At 46.5% G+C, this 16,836-nt stretch overlaps 1 protein-coding gene across 2 annotated transcripts in view; it reads right to left on the reverse strand.

The window, feature by feature from the left end:
- Positions 1-2,136: 2,136 nt before the first annotated feature.
- The window catches only part of ITGB3 (integrin subunit beta 3), a 53,438-nt gene continuing 38,738 nt past the window's right edge, over positions 2,137-16,836 (reverse strand). For both annotated transcript variants that reach the window (XM_039250665.1, XM_039250667.1), the window contains exons 11-15: positions 14,135-14,357; positions 12,943-13,043; positions 10,766-10,885; positions 6,059-6,225; positions 2,137-4,739 (exon numbers count right to left, since the gene is read on the reverse strand). In XM_039250665.1, the coding sequence (XP_039106596.1) occupies positions 4,674-4,739; positions 6,059-6,225; positions 10,766-10,885; positions 12,943-13,043; positions 14,135-14,357 (677 nt within the window). In that variant the 3' untranslated portion in view covers positions 2,137-4,673. The remainder of the gene's footprint in view (positions 4,740-6,058; positions 6,226-10,765; positions 10,886-12,942; positions 13,044-14,134; positions 14,358-16,836) is intronic.

Below are 16,836 nucleotides of genomic sequence, written 5' to 3' on the forward strand. Positions count from 1 at the left end.
CCTCTTAAAATTCTACTTAACAATATATATAACCCCAGTCACAAGCATTTAAAAGTGCCTGTGTGCTTTAGTCAAACTACAAAATATTAGAAATAGATGTTTCAAGAAATATGTTACAAAACCAAATAGCAATTATTTTTCAATAAGCATTAAATGTTTTTTTGCACGGCATATGTTACAGTTTCCTTACATCAGTGTAAAAAAATGAATGCACTGTAATTCCAAGACACCTTGCTTGTAATTGATCCCAGTGGTCATTACATGGCTGTTACTATAGCGTTCAGACTACAGAGGCCAAGAGTTAGGGGATTACAAATATGATTTGATATATAGCTTTTCATTTCATTTTCACTTAAAGTCCTCCATTTTCATCCAGATATTTGGTCGTCAATTACCATGAAGTAAATAAAACACAGTGTACCTACAAAATTTCACCATAAAAGGACTCAGCGTGTGTTCACATAACCCTTGTATGATATCATGCACTGTAATGTTTTTTAAAAACACACGTTATTTAAGGAATGTAAGACTTAAAGGCAAAGATTGATGTTATGTAAAGTACTTCAACCCCACACTGTCAATGCTCAATACATTTTAAATAGCAAAAGAGTGAAGTTGCAAATTCTAGAGTCTTATTCTATAGAATGGTAATGCTAATAATTTTGATATTCATCCCCTCTGTGAATAAAAGGTTTTCTTAGATGCCTGCCAAATTATCCTGTTAGTTGGGTTTCTTTCCCTGTGATTTGGATCTAGTACTTCTTTTAGTTTTCCATGGGAATTTGTGGTTGTGAGGGAACCTCAGAAGCCTTTGATCACTGAACTTGGAAAATGGATCAAAAGTAGATTTTCATTTTGTGTGGGTAGATATTTGGTTTTCTTAATATGCCAGCCAAGCTATATTCATAATCTTTTAGTAACTGAGATGACTTAACTGCAAACTTAATAAGCCACAAGGGAAAAAGAAAAAAAAAAAGCCAGAGGATAGGTACATGACTCCTTAGGTAAGTGGTTCTCGAACTTGAGTAAGCAACAGAATCACCAGGAGAGCTACTGAAACAGAGTGCTGGGCTCCACTCAGATATTCTGAGTTAGTAGCCCTGGGGAGTGGCCTGTGCATTTTTAGTCCTAACATCTTCCCAGGTGATACAAAGCCTGCTGATCCTCGAACCACATTTTGAGACCCAATTCCTTAAATAAAAGTCTGGCTTTTTTTTCCCCCCTAAAGCTGGGCATTTAAAAGATCCTGTCAATAATCTGCCATCAAGCCTTTATTGTACGATTTATGCCTCCTGCAAACAAAACCTAGGCTCAACTGACAGTCCGTTCTATTGAGATTGCACAAGTTCCTAAAAAAATCCCCAATTAAGAAACAAAAAACTCTCTTAGAACAGCAATAACCTACTCGTTTTGAACATGTTATGAAAGTCTAAAGAAAAGCTCTGGGTTCTGGAGTAAACTTCAGTTCTCGTGGTGGTCATCATTTGGTTACATTTGGAAACAGGCTTGTTCTAAAATAATCATTTTTGAGGCAATGACATTTACTCTTTTCACCCAAAGAAAACAGAAATAACAACACAGGAAGAACCGGGCAGCCTGAGGTCAATTCTTTTTGGAAAGCACATTTAATTCACTGTTGCACAATTCAAAGAGGGGGTGGTTAGGAAGCCAGGAAGGCGCTTAAGTCATTCCAACCAGGAATGCCTAACAAAGAGAAGGATCTTGAAATCTTGAGTGGTCCAGGGATATCTGAGAGATAAAGAAAAGAAGGGACTCCTTATGTGACAACTTGTCAGGAGTGTTCCAAGCTTCCCATTACTATCCACAGACCCTGAGATTGAATATAAATTCTCTGCAGATGAGCTGAGCACAAATAATCCCTTTGGGCTGTGCTGATACCAAAACACTATTTAGATGTTCACCCTACGTGATGCCCAAAACGACTGCCGTTTGCTATCTTGTGAACACAGCCATAGGGTCTCCCCGCATTATTGGTCTTTAAAAAAAATTTTTTTTAAATCTTTATTTATTTTTGGGAGAGGAAGATGTGGGGGGGCGGGGAGAGGGACAGAGAGGGAGACACAGAATCCAAAGCAGGCTCTAGGCTCTGAGCTGTCAGCAGAGAGCTGATGCAGGGCTCAAACTCACGAAACACGAGTCCATGACCTGAGTCGAAGTCAGACACTTAACCAACTGAGCCACCCAGGCGCCTTTTTAAAGCCTAGGTAGTAGTCTCCTTCCAGAAGTTCACAGAAGATTCCTACTGATTTTATCATTTTTTAAATACATGTTCTTCCCCCTTTGATATAGTTTCTTCTTATTAAACCATCTTATCTAAAGAAAATGTCCAACCACTGCTGTAATGGACTCTTGTCTCAGTAGCCAAAAGGTATAGTTAGTCTCTAAACTTCTTGGATTCGTTATTTGTCCCTCCCATCCCCCATTTACCCCTCTACTGCACTACCATCCCTTTCAGTAAAGGGTAATCCATGGGTGAGACAAGGCTCAGTCATATGCCCCACTCCTAATTCCAAGGCTTATTCTCAGTGTTAACACACGAATACAGAATACACATTGCAGCTACTTCTTAATGGATTCCTCTTCCTTATACGTGGATGCAAATGTGTGCAAAGTGAACTGAGGAATTATAAACTAAGTGGAGCATAAGTGCTACATCAGGAGATGTGACTGCTAACAAACATTGGAGAAGGGGCTCTAAGAGAGGACAGAATGAGGCTTTTTCATTGAGAAAGGTGACATGCATGGAACGACATCTGCTCTTGCCAGAGCTGGTCTCTCAGATCTCCCAACTTAGAAAACAAGCAGTATCAACATCTCACAGAATGATGACTGTATGTTTGATGCCACAGTAAGTCCCAGCATCTCAGAATATCGATATTGAAAGAGACCTTCCAGACCGGCTGGTCTAAACCTATCATTTTTCAAACTACAAAACTGAGCCCCAAGGAGAAGGAAGAGAGACTTGCCTTAATTAAGGTTAAAGCTTCCTTCGCTGCGACACTGAAGCCAGAACTTAGATTTTCTGATCATCAGACCACTGTCTACAGGTCTTTCTCTTTTTCTTGATGAATGGGGGTGAGGGTGGCTGTTATGTTAGACTAACATAAACACTAAGGGAGCAACTGCAATGGCTAGGACAAAAGAACCACTTGTATCCCTCCTGCTCAGAAATGGCCCAGCATGCCATGGGGCCATCCCCACAGGCTCCCAGGATGAGAGAGCCCCTACAGATCCGGCAACTGGGCAGCAACTCCCTATGAACGATGCCAAGTGGGAGGGTCTGTATCCATCCCAAGTCTGTGTGGGTTTTTTTTTTTTTTAATATGCTCCTTCCTCATCATCAAATAAAACTACAAAATATAATGCAAGTGTGTTTCCAGACATGTTCCTTTAGATTAAGCAAGCCTCATCATGGTTTCAGGAGACTCAATGAGAAAAATAAAATTGCACTTGTGGCCTCTCAGATTAAAGACTGAGTTAAAACGAGGTTGCCCAGCCCATAGGAGAATAGGCCACACATGCTGATACAACTGGCCCATCATTCCACATATGGCACATATGCCCAACAGACTCGGAGACCCATGGGGACGATTCCTTCACAAGACAGCCAAGAGGTAGATAAGTGCAATCAGCCCCATGGATGCATGTAGCACACAGAAGCACCAGAAGGGATGGGGATGGGGGTGCCTTGGACAAGGCGCAGAGGACCTGAAGAGTGGGGCCAGATCTCTGGCTCTAGTCACAGCACTCTCCCTGGGAGGAAAAGCGTTTGGTCATGAAAGAAATTCCCAGTATGTAGCAAGTGTCTACAGCAGTGAGAGTGTGGACGTAAAGAGGTGATGCTGGTCTAAGGGTAATACACTTCCTCCAATCGAACTTCTAGGGTGGAGCTGCCAAGGACACAAATCTGAAGGGTTATGATTATGAACTGGGGGACTCTGGCACATTCATCCAGGTCATGCAGGACCCCTGAGTGGCTGTACCACCCTCACTCCCAACAGAATTGCTGGCAAAGACTCCTCTTATGAGAGAGCCATACTGGACTGAGGTGATAGCAAAAGACACAGGGAACTCTGACGGTTCAGCTTGCTTCTGATTTCTCCTTCAGCCTGAGGGAAGGCAAAGGAGATAAACATCCAGATGATACAACAAAGCTGCAAAGCCCTGCATTTGCTATCAGAGCTGCTGAAAGTCAGACCCAAGAACCATAAACTCAAGGTATTGAGTCAAGACCCCTTCCTCTGGAATGAGAGGCTCAGCCCTGCCCTTCTCTTCAGGAAAAATGGCCAGAAAAGGAAAGCTGGCTCCTCACTGAGGTAATAAAGAATACCTGCTCAGCTACGTGGGTCACCCTCAGGTTAAGCAGGAAGAATCCCTGAGGGAGGCACTCTGTGGACAAAGGCTGAGGAGCTCCACTTATCTAGGACGCACCACAAGTTTTAAATTACACACTCCCCCACACGCAGCACACTCATACGAACACATGTACACACGCACAGAGACCCACGCCTCCACATGCTGACGTTCTTCTAACCCACCCCACTCCAAGCCCCCAATCCTGCCCCACAGATATGGTTCCCTGTAAACATGACGGCAGAGGTGTCCACAATTCTGGGATGGCCTGATAGTGAACTGAGGATGACTGCTTGTCATTAAGTGCCCCGGTAGGTGATGTTGGTGAAGGTGGATGTTGCCTCTTTATACAGTGGGTTGTTGGCCTGCGGAGAGAACAGAAATGTGTGAATCCCTCAATTCTTCCCTACCCTCAAAGATTACATTTCATCTGCAGAGTTTACCCAAGACACCCTTGTCAGGGATATACCATCGATGAACTGCTTAATGTTCATTGTAACCGCATATTTGCTCCTGAGATGGGAGAGGATAGGAAATAAGAGGAGAGAGAAAGGGGAATGCCATCTTGCTGCTGTTTCGAAGGGGTTGAATTCAACCCATTACTTTTTGGTGATCCTCAAACATTTCAGTCCCACTTTCAGCCAGTATCTATTTCCTGCTTCTCTCCTGAACTCTCTCTTTTGCCCTTCTCCAATTTTTTCTTCGTTGTGACTATGCTGGTGGATGCAGGCAGAGAAGAGAAATGTAGCACGTAGTAGCTGAAGCACAGAGGACAGCTTTCACTCAAAATCATTTTAATTTGTTCTCATCTCATCCTTCCAAGCACTACCCACACACCGTCATGTTAGCAGGGAAAAATAAGACCCTCACTAGGCGGCCCAAATTATTTTCTAACAAAAAGTGATAAATCCCATAAGATCTGGTCACCTTTAGGAGTGATTTCAAGAAATACAACACATTCTCATGTGCCTCTGAGATTCCAGATTTCTAAACTTACTAACAGAAACATCTCAAGTTTCTTGGGACCCTTGGGTACAAAGGCCTGAGGTGACCATCAAATGAGAACAAACTTTCAGTCTCCCGCTAGACATCCATGGGGTCAAACAGCCATTTTGGAAGGTCCAGACAAAAAGTTAAACTGTGGAAGATGAGCCAAAGGAGCACAGAGTAAAATTAAGCAGATAGAAAGTTCTCAAAAGATGCTTGTTTAATTTAATGCAATCAGAAAAAAATGCAGAGAGGATATTTTTTAAGAGGCTGGCCCGAAAAGTAATTTCTATCATAATTTGATTCCCTCCCACAATGGGGCAAGCCACTGAACCTCTCAGTGCTCGGTTTCCTTATCCAGAAACTGGGAGTAATAACGTTGTCTCTCGTCGTTTGTCCTGTCTTCCTCGATTAGAGAATAAGTTTCCTTTTGATTATGTCAGTGTCCAGAGCAGAGCTGGGCCATACCTGTACTCAGTCAGTTCTCACCGATGGGGCCTCCGGTCACTGTGTGGTAGGGAGAGACTTGGGTGGTTTTCAAGAATAATGAAGACAACAGGACCATCTCCCAATTTCCACAACAGAGGCTACCTGGGAAATTATGGTGCTGGCTGTACCTGGCTACCCTAAGCACCTGCTGCTTCCACTTGAGACTCTCAAACCAATGACTTAAGAAAAAGCCCAGCCCGCCTCTTACTGTGTCCCATTTTGCTCTGGCTCGCTCCTCCTCAAATTTAGCAAACTCCTTCCGGTCGTGGATGGTGATGAGGAGCTTCCAGATGAGCAGAGTAGCAAGGCCGATGAGCAAAATGGCCCCCATCACTGAGAGAAGGACCACCAGGATGTCAGGACCCTTGGGACACTCTGTCAGGAGAGAGCACAGGGCAGGGACGTTGTAAAGGCAGCAGGAATCACTTGAACTGGCTATGAATAGATCTTCCTAACCAAGTAAGAAATTACCTAGAAAGCTCTCTGAAGGAAACAGGACTTACAGAATGACACCCCGTGACAGTGAGAGCATGACCGGAGCTGAAGTCAGACCCCCAACCCACTGAGCCACCTAGGCACCCCAATTTGTTTATTTTTTAATGTTTATTTTTTAGAGAGAGAGAGCGTGACTGGGGGAGGAGCAGAGAGAGAGGGAGACACAGAATCTGAAGCAGGATCCAGGTTCTGAGCTGTCAGCACACAGCCCTAGGGGGTTGAACCTTCAGCTCAGGTCATGATCTCACAGTGCGTGGGTTCAAGGCCCGTGTGAGGTTCTGTATTGATAGCAGAGTCTGTTTTGGATCTTCTGTTCCCCTCTCTCTCTGCCTCTTCCCCGCTCACATTCTTTCACTCTCTCTCTGTCTCTCTCTTTCTGTCTCTCTCTCTCCCCCTCACCTCAAAAATAAACAAACATTTTTAAAAAATGCATTCCTTTAGGGGTGACTGGGTGGCTCAGTCAGTTGAGCATTCAACTCTTGATTTCAGCTCAGGTCATGCTTTCACTGTCATGCGGTGGAGCCCCGCATCGGACTCCATGCTGATCCTGGAACCTGCTTGGGATTCTCTCTCTCTCTCTCTCTCTCTCTCTCTGCCCCTTTCCCCAACTGGTGCACACACACACTCTCTCTCTCCCACAAAATAAATAAATAAATAAGTTAATTAAATATTCTTAAAGAACTCAGAACACTGCCTAGCACAGACTCAGTGCTCAGTAACTATCAGCTATGATTATTACTGGTGTTCTTGTTATACCTGACTGTTTTTACTAATTTATTTACCTAGCTCCTTAGACATTTGTATTTGTTACCCTGGTTCTGATATGTACATCCCTGAGGGCTGGGAACCTAATGACCTTGTTAGCACACTTAGAGACCAGGCAGCCTGCCAACAAAGACAATATTTTGGGTTCCTTCCCAAAATATTTCATCATCTTAAATCCTAACCCTATTGAGTGCCAGCTTCCTGTTCAGCCCTAGACAACAACCAACACAGACAGAGGTGCGTCACCCCTCTGAGAACCAAGCTGAGTGTGCTCTGCAGAGCTCCGCTTCCCATAAACCACAGGTGTCTGATGGGTGACCTCATTCCAGTAACTTCTCAGGTGTTATGTAATTAGGTGTTTGGACATATGGGTATTGATGGGTCTGGAGAGGCGGTCGCGCCCACTTTCCACACTGTCTCCTACCTTCTTCTCTAAACACATACCCTATGCTCACCGCACATGACCCAAAAACAAACACCGACACAAACCCATGCTGGCTATTTCCCAAGCGACCAAATTATAACCTGTCTACAATTAAAGGAGCATCTGGAGAGAGGCTGTGTCTGGAGAGAGGTTCCAGTGTCTGAGTTCCTAGGAGTGAAGGGCCCCCATTTTTCCGGGAAAAACAATTATGAATTCTTGGGAAGATAGGGCTGACCCTCAAACCTCAAAGTGAAAGCTCTTCAATTCTGCATGTCACTAAGGGCAGGACAGGGAGAATGTCAAGAGGCCTTCAGGGAAAAACATCTGTTAAGCATTTGTCCTGAAAGAGGTAGATGGCAGGCTTCCTGGAAGACAAGATCACGTGGCCTCTGGAGAACTCTCCCAACCACGGTGATGAGGACCCATCATGGTGACTCCAAATCAGGAAAGACTGTGTAGGGCTAGCAAGTTTGACAAAGGCACAGGAAATCCAGTTAAATTTTAATTTCAGATAAACAATAATTTTTCAGCCTAAGTAGGTACTAACCATTGAATGGGACATATTATATTTGACCAGATACCTCTACCTGGGAGTGATAAGGACCCACCCAGGGGGGCCCACTCCATGTAGGCTGAACACCACCCAGCCAGAGCCAAGTCCTTTAGCACTGCAGTCTCTACTGCCTTGTAGTGAGTGGCCCAGCCCTTCAGGGAGACCATCTACAAAGGCATGAGTTGGGGAAGAGAATGAGAATAACCCCCTCCTATACTCTGGGACCTCAGATGCCACTTTCTGCTCAAAGCCAGAGCCCCTGAAAATGGTTGGGGGCAGTAGGTGAGAAGAGGAATTCCAGGGTAACAAGATAGGAAAAATGGGTCTGGGGTCCCATCTCCTAAAGTGGAGGATGGGATCTACATCAGAAAAGTTACTCCACTTCCCCCCCACCCTGGGGGGTTATTTGTACCAGCTCAGGTTATCACTACCTTGCTTCCCCCACAATTCCAGGTAGTGGATTCCAGTCTAAGAATATCAAGCCAAAAAATTTTGGTAAGTGGTACAGCAGAAGCACCAGCAAGGACTATCATAGCAAGATGAAGTAATGTTAAACCCTCAAAGCAAGAACATACTGCCCTTCAGAAATGAGAAAGCACAAAGGTGCAAATAGGGAGGGTGTGGAAAAATCCATGAAACATGTTAACCCAGGTGGATGGGAAAGTGTGAGGGGTCATGGCCAAATAATTCCCATCTGCTCCCCGACAGATACACACCCGGACTCTTCCCTCTCCCCTTCCCATGTTAGCTTTCCCTAGAGTTGCTAAATAAAACTAACACCATACCCTTTTCGTTACCTTCCTTCTCCCTTCTGAAGGGTGACAGCGCTGGGAAAGGCAGGTGAGCAATATCACGTGGGCCACCATGCTCTCCCATTCCCATGGGGCCACAAACACCTTGGCTGACCCAGATGTAGGAGAGCTTCTTTCCAGTGTCACCCCCTTCCTTCTCCAAGCAGGAAAAGTTCTCTGAGCAGGTATCAAGATGTATACAAGCCTGCCTTTCTTCTAGGAATAATCAGTCCTAGTAATTCATTCAAAAACCGTTTACCAAGCATCTTCTCTGTAGATGACTGAGCCAAGTATGGAGATGTAACAATAGATAAGACAGATGGTTCCTGTGTTTGTGGAGCATGTGATCTACTGAGGGAGATGGGTGATTAAAGAAGCAACTTAATGGTGGGATGAATGCCCATCTAAGGGAAACACAGCTGCTCTGAGAATCCAACAGGAACACCCAACCGAATCAGGAGAATGGATGCTGGAGGAGGTCTGAGAAGGTTCATTAGGGGAAGTGATGTGTCCAAAGCAGAGGCACCCAAGTACTGGGGCATCTTGCAACTGTCAGGAGTGCTAATCAAGAACACAGAGGCTCAGGACACCTGGGTGGCTCAGTGGGCTAAGCATCGACTTCAGCTCAGATCATGATCTCACAGTTCATGGGTTGGAGCCCTGTGTTGACAGCTCAGAGCCTGGAGCCTGCTTTGGATTTTGTGTCTCCCTGTCTCTCTGCCTCTCCCCCACTCATGTTCTGTCTCTCTCTCTCTCAAAAAATGAATAAACATTTTTAGAAATTTAATAAAAAAGAAAAGAAAAGAACATAGAGGTTCACACAAGGAGTACGGGGCTCAGGACTCTGGAATTTTTAACAAGGGGGGAACACGGAGAAGTTGGAGACCCACTTTCCTAAAGCAGGGGCCAGCGAGCTGTTATCTGGGAGCCAAATGTGGTTTACCACCTGTTTTTCTAAATATACTTAGGCTTGTGCATTAAATATAGACTATGGCTACTTTTCCTGTTACAACAGCAGAGAAGCCATGGCAGAGACCATGAGGTCCGCAAAGTCTAAAATACTTTACTTATTTTGAGAGAGAGAAAGCATGAGTGGGTGAGGAACAGAGAAAGAGTGAGGGAGAGAGTCCCAACCAGGCTCCACACTGTCAGTGCAGAGCACAATGTAAGGCTTGAACCCATGAACTGTGAGATCATGACCTGAGCTGAAATCAAGAGTCAGACACCTAACCTACTGAGCCATCCAGGTGCCCCCAAAGCCTAAAATATTTAACATCTGGCCCTGTACAGAAAGTGTTTGCTGGACCCCAGTCTGAAGGAGGATTTGAAGAAATTCCTACACCTGTGAAGAATGATGAGGAAACCAATTGATTCAGTCTCTGCAAGCACTACCTTATCAGGGCTCAGGGCACCTTGGGTTGGTGCCTCAGACCCGGCACGGTGTCTCATGGTGAACCTGGTAAGGTCAGCGCCGTAAAGCATCAGACCTTCCTCTGAAGCAGCAAGCAGGTTGCCCTTGGCAGCCTCCTGACCTTAAGTAGAGTGGATGCTGAAGAGTCCCAGGCTTTAAATTCCTTATGTTTTAATACCGCCACCCCCAAAAAATGCCAGGGTATATTTTGTCCCCCCTCATAGGATCCATATCTACCTTCTTCCATTCCTTACCCACCTTCTTCTTTTTCTGTCTCCTCAATCAGCAAGTCATTTTTCACTAATGTTGGTATTTAAAGATCTCCCACAGCCAGATGACCAGCCCTAGCTTATCACTCATAATGTCGTCTTAACTTGGCTGTTCAGTATAAGAGGAGTGATGCATGGAAATTACTGCCCCACATGGCTCTCCCTCTCCCTGGGAGCAGGGCCTGGGGCCCTGAGGGGTTCACGCACCTGGCTCTTCTACCACATAGAGAATGGACTTTCCACTGGAGTCTTCATAGTACTGGAATCTGACAACACAGTCATCTTCATTCTTGTATGTACAGTTCACTGCATTCTTGCCAGTATCCTCTGAGGGAGGGGAAAAGGTGGGAGAATTAAAAACAAATCAAATCCTGGAAGATTGAACTCCAGTCATGGGACTTCTGAGAAAGTATGCAACAGGAAGCCATAGGACGGACATTAGGCAAGATGCCTAGATTTGAGATGGCTGCTGAGCCTGGCAATTGCCTCTAGATGACCCTCATTGCTGTATTTTATCCCTCTGGGACCCTTTATGGTTCTTATTCCTTCCTTTGGAAGGGACATGACAGAACACACTACACTGTCTGATTCACAGCCTGGCTCTGCCAGCTGTGTAATTTTGGGGAAGTTACTTGACCTCATTGACTCTCTCTTTCTTCATCTATAAAAGGAAAAGGATACCCCACCTCATAAGGTGGGTAGAGAACTAAATGGTGTAAAGTGAACAGTACCTAATATAGAAGGGTGTTCCCTTCCCTCTCTTTCCTTTCCCTGTAGGCTCAACTATTCTCAATAGTTTGTTGACAACCCCTTAGATTTCTTCCACTTGGGCTTCTGATCCAGTGTTCCTCTCCAGAGCCAGCCTCTCTTCTCTGACTCCCACCACTTTTTTGTAGGTTCACCCCTTCTAATTCTAAAGCCTGTTATTCTGACCAGGCAACTATAGGTCCCCCTTTATCATCTGCACCATGGCCTATAGGGATGAAGCCAGACAGGTAAAACTGACACATGAGGACGATAAGCAAATGCACCAAGGTCACAATGCAAGTACGTGATGGAACAGAACTAAAACAGGAGTCTCAGAGCACACCAGACTTGAACTCAATGAGCCTCCAGAAAACCAGTGGTAAAAGAGTACAGTGGAAAGAATAAGGATTTCTGTATTCAGTTCTAAGCTTAATTTGTTTGGGCAAGTTATGTAACTTTCCTGAGATTCAATTTCCTCATCTGCAAAATGAAGATAACAACAGTGCCACAGTTCTACTCTACTAGGTGGTTGAGAAAGGACAAGATCGTGTGTATGAAAAGACACTTGCATAACTTTTATCAGTTACACAATTCCATACAAACAAGCACTCATTTTTATGATTATCATGGCATGGGGGTCGGGGATAAGAGAAATACTTTCAACTAACCTGGGATTCCCCTCTGGTCTAGGTAATAAAAACATCTCACATCTCTCTCAGCAGTCTCTCCCCCCTGAGCTAATCACAGCATACCCAATCTCCTCAAGAAGAAAAGTCGTCTCTTCAGACTCAATCCTCAAATCACGCCCCTCATCCCGCAGCCTCATTTCTGATATTAGCCAAAGAGTCCAGAGATCTGACCCTTTTCTGTAACACCCCCAGCCAGAAGCTGACTGGCTGGCTGTGTCTTATTATGGCTTTCTCTGAAAACAGGTTTCCTGCCTTCGTGACAGATGGTTATCTCAGGAGAGATACCAACCAAGCACCAACCAAGGCCCAGCTGATCCAGATAACCACGTCAGATGTGCTGACAGCAAGAAAAATTATCCCCTTTTAGGTCAAGGTGAAGTTCAAACCAGAATGACTGCAGGCAAGAGTTTTGCTCCCCACTGTATTTTTATCTGTTTTTTTTTTTCTAGGAAGGGCTCCAGAGAGCCAAAAAGGCTTCAGCATTACAACTGTAGCTACTAATCCATTAGGGTGAAGGTCTCCCTCCAACCCAGCAGAGCAGTACGCCTGGGCATTGTTTAATCTCTTAGTTAAGTAAATTTAGTAAATGCTGACTAGCTTCCTAAACTGATGACTGTCAGTTTCTGTAAAATGGGATGTATTGCCTTCCTTTCCTTGGGGAGGTCAAGTTAGGTTGATTTCTACATACTTTAAAAGTTATTTGTAGGATCTTGCTGAGTCTGTGGGTGCTGGGAAGCCAGAGAATGGGGAGGGACTGTGGCAGATATTAGCAGAGGTGCAAGAGAACTCAGGGAAGCCAACCTTTAGTAAGTGCCTAGTGTGCACAACATGCTTTTGAGGTAGGGATTACTCTTCCATTTTACTGATGAGAGATGGACAGGTTCTGGGATGAAGTGAAAAACTTCAGCAGCTGCGTGCGTGTGCAACTCAAAGACACGCTGAACTTACTGAGCTCCTTCACAGACTCAATCTCATCACGACAGTAACGGCTGCAGGTATTTTCCTCATGTAGGGTTCCTCGGTCAAATTTCTTACACTCCACACACTCCCTAAAAGAGAGGACACAGAGATTAAGACGAGGGAGGAGCAGGATGCCTGGGTGACTCAGAGTTCAAGCCCCACAGTGGGCTCTGTGCTGACAGCTCAGAGCCTGGAGCCTGCTTCAGGTCCTGTGTCTCCCTCCCTCTCTGCCCCTCCCCAACTCAAGCTCTCTCTCTCTCTCTCAAAAATAAATAAACATTAAAAAAAAATTTTTTTAAAGACGAGGGAGAAGCTCTGACCTCCACATGCCAGAAAGCTGCTCCGCCTCGGAAAACAAACACTGAAACAAAAACACCTGTAAGATGATTCTGGGGCTCCCAGAGGCTCAGGTCTGGAGTACAGGGATGGGAGGTCCACCTCACCCAGAGGCAGGGCCTGGCAGGCACAGGGCCCCGGTACCCTCATTAAACTTCTTCATGTCCCATCTGAGAGTGTGACAGCAGGTGAAGCCTGTGCCACTTTGGAGATCCTTAAAGGCAGAACCGGTCATGTAATCGAGACCAAAGAAAACGTCAGGCCTCTTGTTCAAAAATTATTGAGAATTACAAAAGACAGTGCCAGCAGAGTGGCAAACCAAGTGTGGGCCCTTCTAAGCACCGGGCACTGTACCAGTGCACAGGTGTGTGCCCATGAGCCCAGCCCTGCTTCAAGTGGCAAGAGGAAAGGCAGGAGCATCCCTTGACCCCCAGAGGAGTGAAGTTTGTGCTAGTGAACATCTCCTGATTCACAGAGAGTCCTTCATAACTCCAGCCTGACTCTCCCACAGAACCAGGACACCCGCACTGGAATGTTCCCCGGAAGTTCCCCGCTTTAGCCTTTCTCCCAACTCAGGGATTCAGGATGCCATCCCAGGAGAGGGGTTTCTCCAGCGGGGGTCCAGCGGGTCCTACTTTGGTCCCTGCATGGTTGGCTCTACCTCTAATTCTGCACAGACTTTTCAGTGGAAAGACGAAAGGTAGCCTCTTCGCTGCAGCGGACGCCTCCTCCTAAAGCTTCGGTGAATGAGACACACCCTGGAGAGTTGGGAATTCTAGCCTGGGGGACCCTCTCCCTCCTTCTAGCACCCAGCTCACTCCAACTCCCTTCTCTGCCCACTCACTTCTTAAAGGTGCAGGCATCAGGGCAGGTGGGGCACTTCTCACAAGTGTCCCCGTAGGAGCCGGGCTGGATGCACACGCAGCTGCCACACTCACACTTGCCCCGGCCGCTGCACAGCAGCCCGTTGCTGGACATGCAGGTGTCGGTGCGCGTGGTACAGTTGCAGTAGTAGCCGGTCCAGTCGGAGTCACACAGGCAGTCCCCACAGCTGCACTGGCCATGACCTGAAAGCACACAGCCCGAGGGGGCAGGTAGCAGGTGAGGGTCCTCAGCCTGCTCCCCAGCTTTACCCTCATCCACCCTCCCCCCACCGACTCCACCTCATTGGACCTCCGCCACCTTCTAACCTTTTATCTTAGTGCTGCTAGCTCTGCCTTGATGCCCTTTCATCCTGTGATCACTACCAAACTCCCACTTACCCTTCAAAGCTCAACTCAAATGTTTCTTCCTCTCCATAACTTTCTGACTTCCCCAGACCAAATTAACCGTCTGCTCTGTGTTCTCCTGGCACTTACAGATACCTCTATTTTAACCCTTCCAGTCAGCCTGTTTGCTTGCCTGCTTCTCTTTCTAGACTGCAAGCTCCGCGATGGGAGAGGACATTGTCAATGTGTCTGTCAGTGGGGATTAGCATAACAGAATTAGCATGCAATTAATGTTTGTTTATTGATCCATTTACTCAACAAATGTTTATTGAGCTCATGCTGGGTACTGGAGATTCCGCAGTGAATGAAAGAGACAACGTCCCTATTACCATGGAGCTTATGGGTAGAGCACCTGGTGGCTCAGTTGGCTGAGCATCTGACTCTTGATTTCAGCTCAAGTCATGATCTCACAGTTCGGTTAGTGAGGTGGAGCCCTGCGTTGGTTTCTGTGCTCACGGCGCAGAACCTGCTTGGAATATTCTCTCTCTCTCTCTCTCTCTCTCTCTCTCTCTCTCTCAAAATAAATAAGCATTAAAGAAGAAAAAAGAAAAAAAGTTCCTGGAAGACACACACACATTCACCAGCATGTGCCCTGTGTTGTATTATCAGAGTATTGCAAACAGCCATCAGCCCTGGTAGAAAAGACCTATTCGCTTTACTGCATGAGTGTAGGAACGGGAAGCAGAGACAGGGGTGGGGGTTAGGTCGGTGTTATGCAGGTGTTAACTCTCAGCGCCACATCCCGCTGATCACTTAACAAGGCTTGAAAACTTGACTCCCCCCAAACTCAGAAGAAAAGGTGACTCATTCTCAAGGATTCTGAATCAGGAAGAAGCGGATGAATAATGAAAATCTGACTGTTAATCAGAGGAAAGGCAGGGAGCAAGGGGGAAGTGACCTCAATGGGTCTGAAAATCCTGCCGCTGTGTGAGCGGATGGGCCTCAAGATGATGGAAGAGAGGGAGGTGCATAGACTCAAAGAGACACTAGCTGGCACCTTCTGCCTCCCCAGGGACCCCAGTGGGTCTGACTAGTGGCTCTTGGTCACTATGAGTCTCTCTGCCAGTGACCCTCGCACCATCCTCTAATGACCACACTGATATTCAACACTCAGACACACCTTCACTGCCTTGGAAAGAGAGGTCTGCTTCTTTATGGATAGTAAACATAAGGTCAACTGCCCCAGCTCCAAATACATCTGGAGAGTAGAGCCTGCTCCGACTAGAGGCAAAGGGACATGTAACCTTTGTCCACCAGCCGTTGGCCAAGGTCTGAGGGGAAGACAGTTCCTGTCAGCTGAAGATCATTCCAGAGAAGGGGCAGCTGGGAGCCATTATCAGCAGCCCTAACAGCAGCTTGAGGGGGAGTGTGCCAGCCAACAGAGCGGGCCGCAGTGTCCACTACAACCAGCTTTCAGGGACAGCTCCCAAACAAGGAAAGGCAGATGCCACAGAGGTCTGGCAGCACTCGGAGGCCTCAGCCTCCTCAGAACCCCTTGGCCCGTAGTGTTTCCTTTGTGAGGCCAAACAGAGTAACCTTCGAGAAGATGGTCTGCCAGGCCAGCCACAGAGAGCGGCTGGGAGTAGAGTGGCAGGCTGCAGCCAGCAGGCCGAGCCCAAGCCCTGGCAGGGTCAGCCCTTGAACGGAAACCACAGTGTGGCAATGTCACAGGACTGGCACCCCTCTAGCCAAAGGGGGGGGCTGAGCCTGGGTTCATAGGAAAGGCAGAAGAGGAGGGTGAGAAATGAAGAGAAAGTGTAAGAAAGAGAAGGGAAATAGAAAAGAAGGCAGTAGGGGAGGGGTGGAGATGAGGGAAGGGGAGGGGTATGGAAGGAGCAGGTATTTTAGGTCAGAGGGAATGACCTCTCCCTATACAGCGTGACTCCCTGCGCTGGTGCTCAGCTCCACTCCTCTGCCTTATGAGCCAGCCCTTTGTCTGACATCCCACTTCCTCCTTGAAGCCACCCGGGTCTTCTCTGTCCACACTGAGTCTCTCTCCAGGAGACTCCTATAATATTCCCCAAGGACAACTCACTTCTTTTTTTAATTTTTTAAAAATGTCTTATTTATTTTGGAGAAACGGAAAGACAGAGTGCAAGTTGGGGAGGGACAGAGAGAGAGGGAGACACAGAATCCAAAGCAGGCTTCAGGCTCAGAGCCATCAGCACAGAGCCCGACACGGGGCTCAACCTCACGAACCACGAGATCACGACCGGAGCCAAAGAAGGATGCTTAACCAACTGAGCCACCCAGGTGCCCCAAGGACACCTCACTTCTG

The sequence above is a fragment of the Hyaena hyaena genome, unplaced genomic scaffold, assembly GCF_003009895.1.
Source record: "Hyaena hyaena isolate Hyena2069 unplaced genomic scaffold, ASM300989v1 scaffold_378, whole genome shotgun sequence".
Lineage (NCBI taxonomy): Eukaryota > Metazoa > Chordata > Mammalia > Carnivora > Hyaenidae > Hyaena > Hyaena hyaena.